General features: G+C 36.9%; 1 protein-coding gene and 1 long non-coding RNA gene across 2 annotated transcripts in view; both read right to left on the bottom strand.

Moving 5' to 3' along the window:
- Positions 1-8,820, bottom strand: part of LOC141127648 (uncharacterized) — a 102,087-nt gene extending 93,267 nt beyond the window's left edge. Inside the window, exon 1 of the long non-coding RNA XR_012241571.1 lies at positions 8,523-8,820. This is a non-coding gene — a long non-coding RNA (uncharacterized lncRNA). The remainder of the gene's footprint in view (positions 1-8,522) is intronic.
- Positions 8,821-12,478: 3,658 nt separating this feature from the next.
- POU4F1 (POU class 4 homeobox 1) lies at positions 12,479-16,493 on the bottom strand. The gene is made up of 2 exons (XM_073614352.1): positions 15,788-16,493; positions 12,479-14,887 (listed from the first exon to the last, which is right to left on the bottom strand). The coding sequence occupies exons 1-2, from the start codon at positions 15,908-15,910 to the stop codon at positions 13,886-13,888; spliced, it is 1,125 nt and encodes a 374-aa protein (XP_073470453.1). The 5' UTR covers positions 15,911-16,493; the 3' UTR covers positions 12,479-13,885.
- Positions 16,494-21,811: the final 5,318 nt, after the last annotated feature.

Below are 21,811 nucleotides of genomic sequence, written 5' to 3' on the forward strand. Positions count from 1 at the left end.
AAACCTCCCGCTGTAAGAATACAACAGCACAGCGGGAGAAATTCCCCCATTTCCTTCAACTCATGGTTGAAGGAAAGGAAATTTCTATGGCTCGCTTAACTCTCGGGAATGGATAGACAAACGTAAAAATCCTTTTGGAAGGTAAAACAATTCCCTTATATGTATTTCATCTGTGTATTTATCTGTTTGCCTGAAGTTCAACTTTTAAAAAAGACAATAAAACCTCATATTTTCAGCTGCTGCTTACTCTACAACACAGAGATTGTCCTTTATATGTGACATATTTCAACAATAGCATTTTGAGCTGAGCAACAGAAGTTTCTCATTGCACACAGCTCTGTTGCTCACAATGTGGTACCACAGCTCTGAGCTACATTGATGTTAAAGGGATTTCAGAAGGAGAGTGGAGACATATGATCCCTTTTCACATGGGGCCCCTTAGTGTTTCAAGGAGTTATAAAGTGCCCCCACACACACACCTTTCCCACCTTGTGTACACCTTATGCGTATTTGAAATGATCAAATATCCAAAAGCTTTGATGAAATTGACTACCATAGTAATCAGTCATATTATCTCAAACCTATTTAAAGGGAATGTGTACAATGTGTGCTACAATCAATTAGAGAACTAACAAATATTAAGGTTTTTCATTACATAATACAAAGTATTTTTTTTCCATAAGCCAACTTTAAGACGGCTAACCATGTTCACTCTCTTATCCCAAACAACACCAAAGTTGCGATATGATAGATGGAGATTTACAATGCAACAGAGGAATTTACGCAAGAAGGTAAGGTACTACTAACTGAAATTGACATGCTTTTTAATTGCTACTTCCTTATTTTTACCAAATAACAAATATTTTCTTGTTCAAATTATATATTGGTAAAGAAAAGTCACAGAGGTAACATACAAATAATGCTACCAATGCAAGACATAAAAAAACACGTATCAGTACTTGGTACAATGTACATCTGATGTGAGAACAGATGTGGGGGTGTAACAGACCACACAAACAGTGAGCACCCCATAAGGTGAGAAGTAAATAGGCTAGAGCTAGGGGATTCATTGCTCAAGCCTCTAAATATGTGCCCAGAGGGCCTATAGATCACTAAATCATTAGGTTTCTGGAGTACACATGGACCAAATAACAAAACATACCAAGGTACCTCTTAGAAGTAAAGTGGGCCAGTCCTACACTCGGTAGCTCCATGTCTCTTAACAACCCAACCAAAATAGTAATAGTGCAGAAAGAAAGAGCAGAAAAGGCAGAGTAGAATAGGGAGAGGGCAAAACAACAAATATTTTCAACCTTTCTAAAAACATTTCTGAGACCAAATCTATACTTATAATCTATACTATATTTTTGAAGTACTGCTGTACTGGGGTTGCTCAAATAAAGAAAAAAAATGCACTTTGCTAATTTATTTTTGCACAACAAAACAAATGTTCATTCAGCTTAGTGAATAGGGTGAGGCTGTGTTCACTCCAGTAATCCAATCATGTACATGCACAAATTATGTTGTCTTTAATTTCCCTTGCCCATGACTGGGTTTTCAAAGTGAACACAGCATCACCCTATTTACTAAATTAAGTGATCACACAAATTCAAAATGAACATTCGCCTTGCCAACTGAACAGTTGCTGCTCTTTTAGTAAATCAAACCCTTTGTCTTTTTAATCAAAAAGTGTCTATATATCTAAAGATAGCAAATAACAGATAAACCACAATGACCTTTGTTTATCCAGCATTAAGGTGTCAATATACATCAGATTTTGGCTCATGCTGACTGTCTTTAACTGTTTTCAAATGTAAGTACACAGCCCCAGCCAATTGCTCTGGAGCTGGATTTGCCTGATAGAACACTAATGTTTCCAAGAATTTAAGTTACCACTGGCTTCACTATTTTTAGTCATTACAAAAACAACCGCATACAGTCCATGTAATTTTTTTTATTTGCACTAACATTCACATTTTCAGGACAAGGTTTTGGGGTGTACCCCCTTCTCCTACAGTCAAACAGTACTCAGTTGTTTTTGTTTCAATTGCATTCATATGGCTACAATCACCTCAAGCATGATAGGTATTGCATGAATCCGCTAAGAAGATGGATAGGAGTAATTCACTAAAATGGTTATTTCTTCCCTTAATCCAAATATTCTCTTTGCCCCAAATATCCAATTAAAATGTAACTTCCCCTAATTGTGTAAACCACTTTTTTAGAAGATTGCACCCAAATTGTTACCATTAGGAAATGATACATGATATTTTAGATCCCCTCTACAGCCACCTAAATGTTCCGTAAAAATAAAATATTTTATTGCTGTTTTTGTTTTTTTAAAGTGTAAAACAGTATAAAGTTCCTACTTGAACTACACCTTGCTGGTGTAAGAAATACAATACTGGGCTGAAAACAGTATAAAGTTCCTACTTGAACTACACCTTGCTGGTGTAAGAAATACAATACTGGGCTGAAGACCACAGGAGCCACTGACTGAAAAGCACTGCTATAACTATATACAAACTTCTAGTTTAGTTCCATCGAATAAGACAGCACTGTATGAATCATAGGGGATTATAGCGAAAGAGACAGAGAAAGGACTCTAGATTAAGAGAATTAAAGATAAAAGATCTTGTAAAAGATGATTATTAACATTTTTTGTCTGCCTACCCCACATTATAATAAAGGGCAGTCCATTGGTTCAAGATCCACAAATGTATTCATTCAGAGACATACCTGTAAGATGTAATAATGTTCCAGTGAAAGGTTCCTAATGAGTGAAATGCTCAGAAAGAGAATCTATCAAAGATGTGTGAGTGGCTGGAAACCCAGAAATCAAGTTTAGATGTTAACCCTTTCAAGGTGGAGGAAAGACAGTGGGATGGTCATGTGACTAGTGCTACAATAGTCATAAGGCCATATGGGTAAATAATGATACATGATGGTATTTTCAGATATAATAAGCATAGGTTGAACAAAACAGATCAAAAATAGTTATGTAACACATTAAACAGTGGGGATCCTTATGAATGCAGTAATAAAAAATAATTGGGGGGACCATCCCAAATAAGAATAAATATTCCTTTGTCAATGTAATTAGGAACAAAAGACAAATAATAAATATAGGAGAGAGAGAGAGAGAGTTTGTCGGGAGGATGTGCTTTGATCACAATAAATACCCTTACAAATAGGGCTCCAATATGTAGTATTGGCACACTGACAAATAATGAAGGAATCAATCTTCCATCAATATTCATCTTCCAGCATTGGATGAGGTGGAATACTATAAATAGGACAAGCAAAGCAATGATGCAGAAAGACTATAGTTGAAGAAAGTCTGAGAATGACATTCCAGATTTCATGTGAGTAGAATCAGATAAAAACACAACCATTCTACTTCAGTCACCTCCTTGCTCTGTTTAGGGAATACACAGCAATCCTATTTTGCTGTGCCCTGTAAAACATTGTATAACTGTTCAGCCATCAAGAGTTTAATCCCTGTGGCATTATCTAGATTGTTTTATCTGTATGAATTCACTTCTGAACTAGTTTGGCTGCACATATGGGAGTTAGTGGACTTCAGTTGTTATATACAGGTGTACAATCAATTTCTTCAATATCTTTATAAGAAACAAGACTTGTGTTATAAATAAGAAACAAGTAAGTGGCATGGTCTGTAAAGTTGTGGTTTGGCAAATGCTTTATGGAACTAAAAGTCCAAGCATGTTTAAATCCTCTATATAAAATTTGACCTTGTTTTTTTTTTTTTTTTTTTCAACAAATAGGACTATCTATCTATCTATCTATCTATCTATCTATCTATCTATCTATCTATCTATCTATCTATCTATCTGTCTGTCTGTCTGTCTGTCTGTCTGTCTGTCTGTCTGTCTGTCTATCTATCTATCTATCTATCTATCTATCTATCTATCTATCTATCTATCTATCTATCTACTGTATCTGTCTGTCTATCTATCTATCTGTCTGTCTATCTATCTATCTTGTTATCTACCCTGACAGGGGAGAGTGACTGAATGTCATCAATAACAATAATAAATCCTGCTCCAAGAAGCACGCTCACGGGCTTTACAAAGCGAATACACCATATTTATTTCAGTTTTGATTGATACAGGTGGGCTGCATTCAAGCAATAGATTTGTATGAGATGAACTTTCAGTTTATCTGTCTTAAAACCTTATGTATATTTGTTTTCTTTCTAAGCACATAGCATTTTATTTTTGTATGGTACAAATAAAACCACATGTCATTGAGCCAAGATATATATATATATATATATATATATATATATATATATATATATATATATATATATATATATTAGTTCTATCTTGGATCAATGACATGTGGTTTTATTTGTACCATACAAAAATAAAATATATGTATATATATATATATATATATATATATATATATATATATATATATATTTGTTTTTTTTTTTTTGGTTTTTTTTGTTTTGTTTTAATATTTTAAAAACAAGATTGAATATCTCCCTGAAAGCATTCACCTACAATTTAATCACAGGTATTTAAAATAGACATTTCCATCTAAAATCCAATCAGGAATCAACACTTTACCTTCAGGCATTAAATTATTATCTTGATTTTGCATTTGTAAACTGGAAGGGAAAAAGTGTGACTTCTGGATACTAAGAGGTCAAGTGCGACTGCTCAAATATTTTTCTTACAAAATGACGGATTTATTAGACAAATAAGGAGTCCGGCTGAAGCAAAACCCCTAGTGATTGAATTTTGACGTTAAGTCAACAACAACTTCAACTACATCACTGCTCCAAGATTTAGTCATGATGGTAGAGATTACTGAACAAATAAGAGCCCGAAATGAATACAAATTTCCTCTGATCTGCCCCTGGCGCCTTCCTCCTGACATTCTCTTCCATATGCTACCCCTATTCATATTGTATTCTAATTAAGTGATGGGCCTCATTTTAATATGGTGGGAGCGAGGCATGGTTGGTAGCCTATTCTAAATTATACAGAATCAGGATCACACATGGCTAGAGAGTAAAGATAGATCTATAGATAACACGGATGAAAGATAGATAGATAGATAGATAGATAGATAGATAGATAGATAGATAGATAGATAGATAGATAGATAGATAGATAGAAGATAGATTTTCTAGCTATACCCGTGTAGAGGATGTTCAGCACCAGGCGCTATATATAGCAGGGCTGTCCTGGGACTGGAGCTGGCCATGGTGCTGAAATCTCTCCATAGCACAGACAGGACGTTCAGGGTACCCAGCCTGCTATTGCTTGCACAGTTAGCATGTATTTCTGAATATTTTACTAAAAGTGATCCTCATAACATGTAACTCTCAGGACTGTTTGATTCCAGCTAAACTTAATAGGTGATAAGTGTGCTGTAATATTTAAAAGCGTAACTTTTCTTATATGGTTAAGAGTGATCAGTTGCTTTTTTCCTATACCCTTGCAGTGTACATTGGTATTAACCATGCCTATATTATATTAGTACCATAGTGTTTTGTAACAATTGTCATACAAATAAATAAACGGCTATCAGCTTTTTGTTTTATCTGCATTAACCTGAATGTTTCCTTTTATATATTTACCACTAAGCTCAGCAAGGTTAAAGAGGATCTGTGAAACTATAATATTTTGTAACATATTAGTGCTCAGATACTAATGTAATTGTCATGGCTATAAACACATGTAATGGAGCTGCAGGGAAGACCTTTAATCACATCCTTATTCTGGAACTGGTGTTCCTTTTAAACACCAGTCCAGGACTTGAGATTGCCCAGTCAGGCCTCTCCGCTTCATCTGTCATGAAACCAATTTTATTTTATTTACATCCATATGCTGGTAATTACTGTGTTGATGAATAGCCTGCAGGAATTGAGATTCAATCCTTAACCACAAGCGACAGAAATACAGGACAGCTTTTTTAAGGATCAAATAAAACATTGCCTTATGCCTTAAAAAACCTTGCCACCAACCCACACTCCCATCTGGATTGTGACATATGTGAGCGAATGCACAACTGCCTACATCCACACTGCATGCATCCCTCCGTGCACAATTAGCCACGTGTTCACTTCAAAGGTTCAACGCGATGTACATGGATGGGGACATTGGATTTTCAGGAAAGTCACGGTACTTGAAAATACTAGTGTTGCTTTACAGTTACCGTGTATATATATATATATATATATATATATATATATATATATATATATATATAAAAACAATATCTGCATGTAATATACATATATATATATATATATATATGTGTGTGTGTGTGTGTATTTTTCTATCTATCTATCTACCTATATATTTCTATATCTATAGCTATATATATGTGTGTGTGTGTGTGTGTGTGTATTTTTTTATCTATCTATCTATCTATCTATCTATCTATCTATCTATATACATAGCATGCAGATATTGTGTTTTATTCATAAATGTAATAATAGTGGTGTTTCACAGCCTAATTCGTACATACAGTATATATATATATATATATATATATATATATATATATATATAATTCTTTTTTACAGCATGTGCACAATTCATAAATATGTAAATGTGTATGTATACTATAAATATACATATTTTTTTAAATTCATATATATATATATATATATATATATATATATATATATATATATATATATATATATATATATATATATATATATATATATATATACACAAACAGGCATGTCTGGTCTTTAGCAAACCAAATTTCACCTTTCCTAGTTTACAGTAGTAAACACAATAAAAGCTGATTTCTGACTGGTAGCTGGGTATTGCTGAAATGTGCTCGGTGCCTTATTGCATAACCTTCATGCTTGCGTACATTTTTCTAAGAAACATGTACGTGTAAGGCAATATCTGCATTTTTAATACACTTATTCTAATTTATTTGTTTAATTTTTTTTTTGTAGATTTGAAAGGCAAGAGGGAGATATGTGGCAGGGTACTGTATGTGGGGGTACATTTTTGTTTTGATTAATAGATCCATGTGGCTAACGGTCTGACATATGGTGTGCGAAGCAGCTTGAGATGCTACCTAAGGCATCCCCTACGGCCATTAACATATTAGAGGCTTATGTGCAGTCAGACAGTCAGACTTCATCCAGAGCCCAGAGTAGAGAGCTTGCAAGCCAGAGCTGTTTGATATAGTCTTTCAATAATGCATTACTCCTCAATTTTAAGGGAGACGCTTGTTGTGATGGAGGAGAGATGGTATAGTCCTGGCAGAGTTCAGTGACAAATCTACCTCTCTTGTTTAAACACACAGGGAAAAAAAAACATATTATTCGTTTTCAAAGTTTCATTTCAACTCCACACTGACAAGGCTGGGGTGCGGTGTATTTACGTTTACATCACGTGTGAATTAGGAATACTCAGGGGAAACAAAGATGAAATCGGGTTACATAGATTTCTAGGAGGAAAAGCCATTTTCTGATAAATTATTGTGCAAACATCGCTCAGATCCCTTACTGTTAAACTGCGCTGGGCATCCAGATCGGATGTTTATTAAAAGGTGCAAATTCGTTGAAATCAAATAAACAAAATAATAATAATAATAATAATAATAATAATAATAATCCTATCACGGTGACTAATGTACACCATTTAGTAAATCACCAGGGCAAGGGGTCACTTGCTACACCCTTGATGCAGTCATGTTTTCTGTATGACACCAAATTTTCCCCCTAACCCTTCTGTGATCCAACCTGCAGTATGAAACAAGAGGAGCAATCAGAGTGTGTGTGATCTGGGGGAAAGGGTGTTAATAAGGCTCTTTGAAGGGGTGTTATTTTCTCAGAGAATGCCTTTAGGCAGATGGGATGAGACACAGAAGTGGAAGTAAAATTGCCATGATCACACACAGAGGTCTCCAAAACCTTGATGCTCCTTTGCACCCCCCCCCCCCCACATCAATCTGTAGAAATTCGTATGCTTAAAGCAGCAGAACCCACAGTGATGTGCAAGCTACAGTAACCCATAGCAACCAATACAATTGTACCTCTCATCAGGTTGCAACGAGTTACTGCATCCTGTTCTTAACTCTTGTGCAATGCCATGCAGCAACTTCTAGATTCAAAATCCAACTTATTCTATTGCAGTGTCATTTTTTTAAATATCAATGTTATAAGAGATCGCCTGCCTAAATTGCAGTGATAATGGGTTAATTTGAATAAAACTCTGATGAACAAATGCAAAAATAAAATAAAAATGGATTCACCTAATAAAGGCTAGAAAATAATTGAATTCTAGAGTAAACAAGTTCCCGGCCGCACTTCTAACTGTACAGCCACTGTGCTGGGCTCCCCATTGCATAATGCGCCTTTAATAAAGTAGCATAGGTGAAGCAAATTAACATAAATCATTATTAGTTATTAGGATTTGCTCTAAACGACTTTGCGAATGGAGCAGCAAACCCCATCTGCCAGTGGTGCTCTTGCCGCAATAGATAGCAGATAAAATAAATGTCCTTACCCCATTACAATGTTCCTGTGTCTGTAGCCAAAAGCCAAACAAAAGCAATAAATATAGAGCTTTTCTCTCCACTATTCAGCTGTGACTGTTTTCATCAGCTCTTCCTCTACAAAAAGCTCGATAGCTGCCTGAAAATATTGCATTTTATATCACCAAAGGGCGATTAATATTGCATTAACTGTATTTAACATTTTGAAGAGCCAGTGATCTGCAATGAGCAAATTTCTCCTAGCAAATACAGAGTGTGTCAGAAGAAGCACAGCCACTCCAACCTTCCTAGAAACATCGGATTTGCTTTGTGTTTAGGATTTTTTTCCCCTTTTCATATTTATATTGTTATGGTATAGGGTGATGTGTTTGAAGTAGAGAAAGCCATGCTAATGGTCTGTTAAAGTATTCTGACTCTGTCTGGAGACATCCAAGTCTCTGCCTTCATTAAATGTTTATTGTCAACACTTCAGTGAAAAGAGAGTCTCCTGTAAGTGAATTTCCACCGTTGGATGCTGTCAACATTTTGTTTTATTCTGATCAATGTGTACTAAAGTTTGTATACATTTTATGTTGGAGCAAAGAGACGCACAAGAACTGTGCGACAAACTAACCCGGGTTATACTACCCTAATCGTCTACCCCTTGTGATAGATAGATAGATAGATAGATAGATAGATAGATAGATAGATAGATAGATAGATAGATAGATAGATAGATAGATAGATAGATAGATAGATAGATAGATAGATATGAATTATATTCATATAATCGCCCAGACACATAATATTATATATTATCATGCAGACACATATAATAATATACATATATCCATACAATTACGTGTGTGTTTGTGTGTACTAACAGCTCCGAAATGTATACCATAGATATAAAGATAGATAGATAGATAGATAGATAGATAGATAGATAGATAGATAGATAGATAGATAGATAGATAGATAGATAGATAGATAGATAGATAGATACGTATGAGAGAGAGAGAGAGAGAGAGAGAGAGAGAGAGAGAGAGAGAGAGAGAGAGAGAGAGAGAGAGAATAAAACAATGAGAATAGAGATAGATAACTAGATAGAGTAGAGTAGACTAGAGTAGATTAGATATGATAGACATATAATACATATGATAGATAGATAGATAGATAGATAGATAGATAGATAGATAGATAGATAGATAGATAGATAGATAGATAGATAATGAGAGAAAGAGAGAGAGAGAGAGAGAGAGAGAGAGAGAGAGAGAGAGAGAGAGAGAGAGAGAGAGAGAGAGAATATAGATAGATAACTGAAAGAAAGAAAGAAAGAAAGAAAGAAAGAAAGAAAGAAATAGACTAGGGAAGATTGATGGTACATTTATCATACATACATATGATAAATAGAGAGAGAGAATAAAAAGTTAAGGATAGAGATAGATAACTAGTTAGAGTAGATTAGATATGATAGAGATATAATACATAGATAGATAGCTAAAATATGATAGACATATAATACAAATGATAAATAGAGAGAGAGAGAGAGAGAGAGAGAGAGAGAGAGAGAGAGAGAGAGAAAGAGAGAGAGAGAGAGAGAGAGAGAGAGAATATATGATAGATAGATAGATAGATAGATAGATAGATAGATAGATAGATAGATAGATAGATAGATAGATAGATAGATACATAGATAGATAGATAGATAGATAGATAGATAGATAGATAGATAGATAGATAGATAGATACTATCTATATATGTTCACAAATGCTTTTCTTCCCATATGTAATGATATATATGTAATCATGTATACATTTTTAATAAATATTCTTCAACCACCCACCATGTGTCATTTCGATGTTATTTGTTCTTGTTATTTCTGGTAAAGGTCTAATAGTTATGGGAAAAATGTGAAATAAAAAGAGAAAAATGCTAGAAAATAAAACACGGAGCCACATTTACAATTGTATTGAATAGTTCAGGTGGCCAGGAGAATGTAGTGTAAAATGATTTTGTGTGTTACTCCTCCCATTCAGCTGTCTTCACAACAATTACTAAAGTTTTTAATTAGCCTCTTGTTATAATTCATTTTATTAATTTTCCAAATCTCAGTCCATGAATTATTAACAGCGGCTCTGTAATTGTATTTACAACATCCCTTTGTAGTGCACGTGATTAAAACTGGTGGTCCACAAAAGTTTTTTTTTTTTTTTTCTTTTTTCATTGCCTAAAGTTATATTGTGTTGTACTTTTCATTTGCTCTTGCCTTGCATGACAAGAAATGCGTTTGTATTTTAAAGTTTGCTACTAAACAACTGTCAGCAAATGACAAGTAATCAGAGTTGCAGAATTTATTATAACAATGAGAAAGTGAATACCAAAAATAATCATTAAATACTCTACACATTGCTAACATTTCAGTAAATTTAGGTTTCGATTTACAGAACATTTTCCTGTTTTTTTTTGTTTGTTTTTTTCGGTGTTCTGCTAAATCATTGCACTTGTTGAATGAGGCCAGAAATAGCTTTAATATGGCACGAGAAGAAAATCAATAGTATCATGGCAGCTACTGTCTATTCTTCATTGACAATGGGCTAATGTAAAGTGAAGGACACTCTAGAAGCAGCGTTGTGATAGTTCAGACTCCATGCACTCAGGACCTGCAAGTAAAAAGCTGCTGGGACAATCAGAGCCAAGTCATTTGCGACTAATCTTTCAGGGTGCTCAGTAAATAACCGCAAAGTGCCAATAAATTGTGCTTAGTTTTGACTTTTGTACTTGTTATTTATTTATTTTTTTAACCCCTAATCTAAAAGAATTATTTTTACTTTGAATAATCTGGGGAAAAAAAGCAATGACAAGTCATTTTGTACATAACTCTCTGTATTGATATATTGCTTTTTCACCAGTGTGTTAATGATATTATAGAGTTTCCTTACACAAGAAGCAAAGCAAGTAATTCTGCTTAACACAAGGAAATTAGAATGAACGATAATTATATTACATTAGGTGGTTCTAATAGGATAATCTCTAATACATTCTATCAAATGTTCTGTAAGCCTCTTAACACATTCCACAGCACTGTCCTTCTATTAATAATGTCACTGATATGTACAGTTCTCTATTTCACTCTGATGACTTTACTATAGTCTACAGACTCCGTGTTCTCATAATGGATTGTATTTTATCTTGAGTATTTGGCATATTCCTTAAAATTGCTATTCAACATCTCCTTTGATCATTTGGAGCGGTAGGTGGCATCCTATAGCTCCTAATAAAACGCTAACAAGAAGCGTGTTAGGTCAACGTTTGATTCTGCTAAAATCATCGTTAGTGCAAAAGGAAATTATATCAGCCAAACCATTTGACACCTAATGACAAACTGCAATCGTGTGTAAATGCTCGTTTTATGGCCTGGCTTGTTCTAATTTTATTACAGTGAGCTCAATAGTCCTATTAGTCTATATATATATATATATATATATATATATATATATATATATATATATATATATATATATATATATATATATATATATATATACACACACACACACACATACTTTTTACTGTATGCAAAAAATGTGTGTGTATATATAAAAAAAAATGCAAACACGTATGGCTTTATGATACGTATATATATATATATATATTTTTTTTTTAACACACATATGCATACATACACCTTTGTGATATATATATAAAACTATATATACAAAACCATGTGTATATAACACGAGTGTGTCTTTATATATATATATATATATATATATATATATATATATATATATATATATATATATATATATTTAGACATATACATACATGTATATATATTTACACATATAGATTATAATATACATTATATATGACTGTATATTATATTATATTATATATATATACTGTATATATTATAATTTCGCGTATCTGTAATTTCTATTCCTTGCCCCCACTTCTTTCGACAATTGACCAATCCACAGCCTGTTATGTTTCAATGTTTGCATTTATTTAGAAGTATCTTGTCACCATTGCACATCTTCATATTGCATCTGGCGTACATAAATAGAAATAAAAAATAAAATATTGGGTCGGTGGTGTACATAAGAAAAAAAAAAAAAAAAAAAAACCTCTGCAAATTTGTATAAACAGGTAGATAAAATGATGAGGCGTCTGGAGGAAATAACTTGTGGTCTCGCTTTTTTTTTTTTTTTTTTTACCATCATGTCAAAATTAAAAATATTTACAACATTTTTGCTCTGCATCACACAAAATACTGGACATCAACGTGGTGGAATATTTTTTTTCTCCTTTTTTTTTTGCTTGGGTGAAGACAGCCAAAAAACAGTGAATATCACAGCACACACAAAGTCTACCAGAAACTAGCCTATGTAGTGCCCATATGCATAGAAAGTTTGCTCTGCAAACAAGGAAAGGAAAGACGTTTTTGTTTCAAAGATCCCAGTTGGACTGCCAACTCATCCATAGATACCCCTAACAGGGTGACAAATTGTTTTTTTTTTTCTAAGACCTATGAAGAAACAAATTATGAGACGTATCTGCAGAGCTGGAGATCACAGATGATATTAGCTAGGAGCTTCCTGAAAATAATCTACTGATTGCTAAATGATTGACACTGCCGTAGTGCAAAATGTTTAATGAAGCAGTGATCATAACCCCTGTATTTAATGGCAGAGAACTGGAGGTCTGCTAATAGACAATGACACATGTCATGTAGCAGCCAACAGAAGTGAAGGCTCCATACTCCTTTGTGGAGTGTGAGATACAATACTGTTATGGACATCAGTATCCAATACATGAGACTATTGGAAATTGATGAGTGAAAAATTAATAATAATAATAAAAATAAAAAACAATGCTTCCTGATCTATTATCTTGACCCTCAAGTCACAGCCCTCCCCCCCAGTGACCAACAACAAGAGACAGAATGAGAACATTAATAAATTAATAAAACAGAGCTCGGCTAAAATACTGTCAATTTCACATTATTCTAATTTTGATCATCAGCATCACCAACACTTTAACCCCTAGGGCTTCCGTGTGATGACTTCTATAGACTTGCTCTTGTCCAATACAAGTACACTTGCCCTTGATTTTATTGAACTAGTAAAATTCAAGAATAGATCTACAGTTTTCACAGAGTCCCAGTCGCCGAATTTCCACCCTTCATTGTCCATTGGTCCCGGCAATAAATAATCTTTTTTTTATTACTAATATTCTTCTTAAGATTTAATTCTCCGTCTTGATCTCAAGTTTCACTAGAGTCCTCTAGAAGAGAAGAAAGCCCTCCAGATAAATTAAATTCAGAATAAATAAGGAAATAAATACAGAAATAGTTTTTATGTTTTCGTTCTAGGAGGACTTTTTTTTGTTTTAGTAAGTGGCAGAAAATTTCATTCTTTTCTGCTTTTGTCTTTGATTACAGAACCAGACCCGCACCACGTTCTTTTTGAGGTCCAGTTTCTCTGCTATGGCTGCAATCTTCTCGGAGGAGGGTCGGGGCTGGACAGCGAAATAGGCTTCCAGGGACCTCTTCTCAGGGGCAGCGATTGAAGTCCTCTTGCGTTTCTTTTCCCCCCCATTGAACAGTTCGGGTTTGTTCATTTTTTCCCTCTGGGCCCCCTCGGCCTCCTCCAGCCAGGCTTGCAGGATGGGTTTGAGGGCGATCATGTTATTGTGGGAGAGGGTGAGGGACTCGAACCTGCAGATGGTGCTCTGGCTGAGGGAACCCACCCCGGGGATTTTCAAGTTGGCCAAAGCAGAACCCACGTCCGCCTGGGTGACCCCCAGCTTGATCCGCCTCTGCTTAAAGCGCTCCGCGAACGCCTCCAGCTCCCGCGGATCGGTCTCTGAGTCGCAGATAGAGGCTAGTCCTGCCGCTCCCACTGAGGTCACCTGTCCGGCAGATCCGTGATGGGCCACCAGCCCCTGGTGCTGCAGGGCAGAGGTCATGTTCATGGCAGCCTGGTGGGACAGGTGGCTTAGGCCATGCATGTGGCTGTGCGGGTGGGCCGAGGTGGAAATCAACCCCCCTCCGCCGCCTCCGCCGCCACCTCCACCCCCTCCGCCACCCCCGACTCCATCGTGCCCGGTGGAGGCCATAAGTGCCAGAGACGGAGAGGTGACATGGTCCAGAAGATCCCCGGGCTCCAGCGGCTGGTGGTGGTGGTGGTGATGATGGTGGTGGTGATGGGCGAGTGGCACCGTGGAGTTGGACGAGCATGGCATGCTGTTCACGCTGTTCATGGTATGGTAGGTGGCATCAGGCTTGAACGGGTGGCTCTTGCCCTGGGACACGGCCATATCCACTGCGGCCAGGGCCTCGGCCCGTGCCAGGAGGGTCTCATCCAGGCTGGCGAAGATATTGCTCTGCAGCTGCAATCAGAACACATAAGACAGGCTTAGATCACAACCGACTACAAACTGGATACAACTTCTACAACCACAACAATATCACAGTACAATAAATCATTCATTTATCGAAACAAATAGGACAAGGAGAAGAATGTGGGCTCTGGGTTTAGAGAGGACCTAAAGAAGAAGCTTTGGGTTCAACCAGGACAAGAAAAGGGGTTCTGTATCCAACCAGGACAAGGAGAAGGGGTTCTGGATCCGAACAGGACATAGAGAAGGGGTTCTAGGTCCGACCAGGACATAGAGAAGGGATTCTGGGTCCAACCAGGACAAGGAGAAGGGGTTCTCTGTCCAACCAGGAGAAGTAGCTCTGGGTCCAAGCAGGACAAGGATCTCCGGGTTCCACCAGGACACGAAGAAGTGACTCTTGGTCCAAACAGGACAAGCAGAAGGGACTTTTGGTTCAAACGAGACAAGAAGAAGGGGACCTTGGTCCAAAGAGGACAAGAGGAAGGGGATCTTAGTCCAAACAGGACAAGGAGATGGTGCCCAACAACACAAGGAGAAGGTGCTCTGAGTCCATACAGGACAAGGAGAAAAAGATAAGTCCGGATTTTAAAGGGACAAGAATAAGAAGCTCGGGGTTCAAACAGGGCAAGGAGCTAAGCACCGGGTCCAAACAGTTCAAGGAGAAGGAGCTATGGGTCCAAACAGGAGAAGTACATGGGCAAAGCTGTGGGTCTGACCAGGACAAGGAAACTGAGCTGAGCTTTGGGTGCAATTACAAGGGCAGGGAGCTGAGCTCAGTGTCTTCACAAAGATCCCTGTAATGACCACATCAACATATTTATTTCTATATGGCTAGGGAGCCAGGGTAGGGAAGAAGAAGAAAGTAGAAGAGACACGAGAAATGTGACTTACCGGCGGAGTTGGCAGACATGCTCTCCTTATTGCTTCCGAACTAGAGTGCAGAGAGGTGTACTTGTGCTCAGGTAAGCTCGGGTGCATGGCAAAATGAGGCTGCTTGCTGTTCATGGACATCATCTTGAATGAATTGCATGGAATCCTGGAAGAGTCCTGAAGTGGGAAGAAAAGTGAGCCGGGCTGTGGTGTGTAGGATGCAGCTCGTTGTCTCTCTGGCTGCTGTGCAATCTCCTGATGATGACCACACGGCGTGTGTGCGTGTCCCTCCAGCTTCTCCTTCTCACTTATCACTCTGCTCTATTCTACTACTGGGATGAGATGCTTTCTTACACCTGAGCCCCCACATCTCGCAGCGCCCAGCCGGCTCCTCGTATCGCGAGACTGCAGATCTTTTTTTTTTTTTTCCCTGGCTTGACAGACATCAGCTGTCTGTGGGGCTTGTTGCGTTTACTGCTCAATTGGCTGTCTGGGCGGTGCTGGGGACTGGAGGCTGCTCTTATACAGTGACCAGCACACACCACAGCGGTGCAGGTGCTGCACCTGACAGCCACCACTAGGCATGCGCTCCCTACCTCTCCTGTTGTCTGGGGGTCATCCTAATACTCTCTACGTGGTTCCATATTGGAATATTTACAAGAAAGATCTTAGCATTTCTACACCCAGACAATCACTTTCATATATATAATAATTATTTATATATATATATATATATATATATATATATATATATATATATGTGTGTGTGTGATCAGATCTTCGCATTTCTACACCCAGACAAGCACTTTCATATATATAATTATTTATATCATGTGATCAGATCTTAGCATTTTACATCCAATCACTTTCATATATATAATTATTCATATTGTATATATATATATATATATATATATATATATATATGTGTGTGTGTGTGTGTGATCAGATCTTAGCATTTCTACACACAGACAATCACTTTCACATATATATATTTATTTATTTATATCATGTGATCAGATCTTAGCATTTTACATCCAGGCTGTTTCTTGCTTTCATGGCAAATTATATATAAATATATATATATATATATATATATATATATATATATATATATATATATATATATATATATATATATATATATATATATATATATATATATATATCAATATCATAAAGCTCTTAGAATGTCTACTCCCAGACAACTCTTATCTGCACACATACATCACTCCACTGGCTGCATGGCCACAGCAAGCATCAATGTGTAAGAGTATTGTCCTGTGTGTGCTGTAAGTTTTCTCCTGGTGGATAGCTTCTATTTTTTCTAGCAGATTATACAGTTACTGACAATTCACACACACACACACATATATATTTATATATCTATATAGATATATATGTTTATATATCTATATATTATCACCCAAACAACCCAGACAATTATCCATGAATATAGCTATATATATATTTCAAACAATTCATGCATTTTCATGATATATATATATATATATATATATATATATATATATATATATATATATATATATATATATATACACATGAAGATGTTAGGATTTATCATTGTACCACCCAGACAATTAATTCTTTTTCAAACAATTCTTAGCTGTACACATACATGATTATATATAGAAAGAGATCTATCTATCTATCTATCTATCTATCTATCTATCTATCTATCTATCTATCTATCTATCTATCTATCTAATTATTATTATTATTATTACAAAGATCTAAAAATGAAAAATCATTTGTCCCAGACAATTATTCATAAATAAGCCATGCTCTCCACACAGGACATGAGTGTGGGTATGTTCCCATCCGGCAGTGAAGCGGTTAACCCCATAACGGCTCCACTGATTGTTATAGGCAGACATGCAGGCAGTGCTACTTTGCATCCTCTCTGGCACATTCTAAAGCTCATCTCTGTTAATGTCCATTTACTTTGCACACCGCTAATCATATCTGGAATGACAATCTCAATTACCATTTCAGTGAATTATCTCCTGATGGAGTGACCCAGGAAAAAAAAAAAAGAATCAGCCCAGAATGTATATTTGCTGGCATTGTCTATGAGATGGAGGAGGCAAGCAGCCTGGCATCCTATAGCTGACCCCACAGTGACAGCTAGGCATAGCGATAGAGGCAGGCAGCGATCCGCCTGCACTTTGTATTAGCGCCTCTCCATAGGACCTGCAGCCAGGGTAACCAGTCACTACATCTTCCCAAGGGAGGCTGTCATGGATCTCTAAATCACACAGCAGATGCCCAAATCTAGAGATCTCCCGACTATACATCACATGTCAGCTATGCCCAGCTCTTAGGAACCTATGCATCCCCCGACTTTAATGCTCAAGCTTCTAAAATATAGCTGTGTACACATCATCTTCATTATTTAGTTGCATTTTGATGAAAATCGACCTGCCAAAGTAATTGGCATTTGAAAGGTAAGGGTCTTCCACTCGTGCAAGCTGACACTAAGCCACAGAAAACGTAATTTCAAAGAGAATAAGAAATAGATGGAAGTCAGTGGTAACTGATTTGTCTACTGGGAGATGGATTAGGAGACATACTTGCTCTGCAAGGCCTCATTTTGAAGGGAAACTCTGTAATGCAGAATAATGTGCCTTGCACTGTGTAGAAGAGCACCCCTCCAGGATCATCTAATTACCATGCAAAGATGCACAACAAACACCAAATAAATTGCATTTATGGCACGTTCCTGAGCACTAATTACTTTGGAGGCATCTTTCTGGCCCATCAAGAATGAGATCACTGCACTCTTCTACCACCAGCGTGGTGTATAAAAAGCCTCTTTATATTAGCTTGCTTGGAGATTGATTTATTCACCCTATGCACTGTGCAGGAAGAGGGAGTTTATTTTATATATTATATATAAAAAAAAATGGAAAGTCTCAGGCATTGGAATCAGGAGAGCTGTCCTACATGTGTCTGTGCAGAAAGTATTTCCATGTCAGTGGATCGGGGCTTTCCTGACATCAGCACACTTGCTAATTACTTAAGTACACGCTGCAATTATTTCCTTTACTGCCAAAGTGTAGAATGTTGTCAAATTAAAAATTGAAAGGTTGGAATGTCGTGTGGGTCCCAGGGAACTTCACTGATGGAATGAGACAGCTGATTGAATTCTAGCTTTGCTCCCTTTAGATGACTCTGATGTACTAAACAAGAAAACAACTTTTTTCCTGTCCGCTTAGCTCCAAACAACCAATCAGGTTAGCAGATTTTCTTTGGATTGTCTGTAGAATGGTGATCTTAGTAGTAGGGATGAGTGAAGTGATTGCAGCAAAACTGATTTCACTCAAAATTACCAACTTTGCCATCAAAGAACTTTTACAGAGCAAAAACTGAACTCATTAAGCTACCTAGGGAAAATTCACTTAGAAAAATAAAATCTAGTTTTTTATATAGAGATTTCAGGGTTGATTAATTAAAGGCAAACATTAAAGGCCAACAGACTGTTCACTTTGCATGGGAACTTTCCCTAGAGCTTAGTGAATGAGGTGCAGCTCTTTTGATGACATCCATCATGCAACCATGTGCAAGCAAAAAAAAAAAAAAAAAAAGCAAAAAAAAAAAATAAAATTAAATAAAAATAAATAAATAAATAAAAAAATTATATATATATATATATATATATATATATATATATATATATATATATATTTTTTTTTTTTTTTTTTTCCTTGCATATAATTGGGTATTCGTTGCAAACTGACATTTCACCATATTCACTAAGCTCTGTTGGAGATTCTTTTTGCAAAGTGCAACTTCCCTTGCATAGTGAATAGCCTATTTACCATAGGTAAATCAAACCCTTGTGTGCGTGTGTGGTGCATTTATGGTAGTTTTTTATTATTATTATTATTATACAGGATCTTTATAGCGGCAAGAGTTTGCGCAGTGCTTTACAATATAAAGAGAGACAGTACAGTATTAATACAAGTCAATACAAGTAGGTTAGGAGGGCCCTGCTTGTGAAAGCATGCACCCTAATAGCCCATTTCAATTATTGTTCAGCATTTATGTTAATTTTCCTCTTTTTTTTGTGTATTTGATGTTGTTAGTGTACTGTCCCTTTAAATTTTTATTTACATTTTTGTTCTATTGTTTTTTTTTTTCCCTTATATAAAAGAAGGTAAAATAATGAAGCTAACAAGTGCTAGTTTTGGGCACAATAACAAGTCCAGAATATAAAGGGGCTTCCGTAAATCACCAGAACCATTTAAGGCCCTTTGCACCTTTAAAAACTGCCGTAATTTCACCTCTTGACTCTAATGCACATCATCGAAAATGGTGAAATTTAGCGGAACTTTTCCAAATTTTTACAATATTATAGGGAAAAGAAAACTTTCAACTGGGACCATCCATACATCTTAATAAATCTCTTCTATTTCCTAATAAAACTCTCAGTCTCATAACTCATACACAAACAAGACAGCCCTTGCTTACTAAGAACATGTTTATTTATTTTTTGTTCCCTCCATGTGCTTCAAAGTCCCTAAAATTCACACTGATCCCACCCTTTCCTCATCAATAAGAGCCCCCCCCCCCTATTTTGTTCATTCACCAAATAATCTACAAAGGGGCTGGAAAAATAGTTGCCTTGTCATGGAACACATTGCCCTGATTTATGATAAAATTTTAACGAAATCATGCATATTTTAGCAGCCTTTAATCACTGCATGAAAATTTAATTCATGAACTGTAGCACGTTTAAATAAATGAAGTGTTAATTCATTAGGATTAATTAATTTGTTAAAGGATTGTGTGCAAGGTTAAGGTGGAATAAAACTCCTTTGTTAGTTTCGTGACTTAATAATGAGGTTTAGTTAGCAGTAAAACACTGGAGCTGGGCTGGCTGCTGGTGTGGATAAACAGGGAGCCATAGAGTCACTGAAACCACAACACAGCTGGAATGTGAATGAGGGTGATCTCAAACCAGCTGAAGGAAGCAACCTGTTTTTAACTGAAACATCAATTTCACATTGCTTATGCAGTATAAATAGCACATTCACTAATAAATGTGAAAAAAAGTTTCAGGTGATATAAAAAATTGAAGATTTTGGAGGCAAAATGTGTAAAAGAGCGGAATGGAAGATACTTTCTTGCACGCTTCTTGTTCGGGGTCCCATAGCAGAAGTTGGTCAGCTTGAGCATATAAATGCTAAGCAAGAACTGCTTTTAAATTTAACCTAAAGCCATTTCCTTTTTTGAATAGAATGGCAAGGGGTTAGAGCCAGTGGCAGCTGTTGCTCAAAATTTTTTTGGGGGGGCGCAAGCAAACTAAAAAATACTGAAACCCCCCCGTCAATTGCAGCCTTACTGTGCCCATCAAATACAGCCAGTGTGCCCATCAAACGCAGCCACTGTGCCCGTCATATGCACCCACTGTGCCCATCATATGCAGCCATTGTGCCCATCATATGCAGCCACTGTGCCCAGCAAATGCAGCCACTTGTGCCCATCACTCACAGCCACTGTGCCCATCAAATGCAGCCACTTGTGCCCATCTTATGCAGCCACTGTGCCCACTGACCCCCCCACTTGCAGGGCTCGCGGCTCTGGCAGCACCCCCAACCCCCCCTGCGCGGCTCTGACAGACCCCCTGGCACTTACCTCCAGGCAACAGCTCCTCTCAGTGCACCAGAGCGGCGGCGACCTCCGCTCCAGCATGTGTCTCCTCCGCTCCTCTTTCTAAGCACCAGGCATCCAATAGGGTGGCCTGGCGCTTTGGCCAATCAGGAAACAGGTCTGACGCCTTGCCTCATGATTGGCGGGGAGGAAGGTTAGTGTGAAAATAGCGATTAATAGATTAATTCACTATCGTCACACAATTGGGTGGGATCAGGGTGCACTCTCTGCACCCTGAGCCCACCCTATTTTGAAGCCTATTAGAGCCTCTGGCTCTAATCAGGTGCTTCAAAAAGTACTACCCCCTCCTGCCCCCCCATAGGAATCCATGCGTCCGGTGTCCTGAAAGGGGCCAGACGCATGGATGGG

The sequence above is a fragment of the Aquarana catesbeiana genome, linkage group LG02 (assembly GCF_042186555.1).
Source record: "Aquarana catesbeiana isolate 2022-GZ linkage group LG02, ASM4218655v1, whole genome shotgun sequence".
Taxonomy (NCBI): domain Eukaryota; kingdom Metazoa; phylum Chordata; class Amphibia; order Anura; family Ranidae; genus Aquarana; species Aquarana catesbeiana.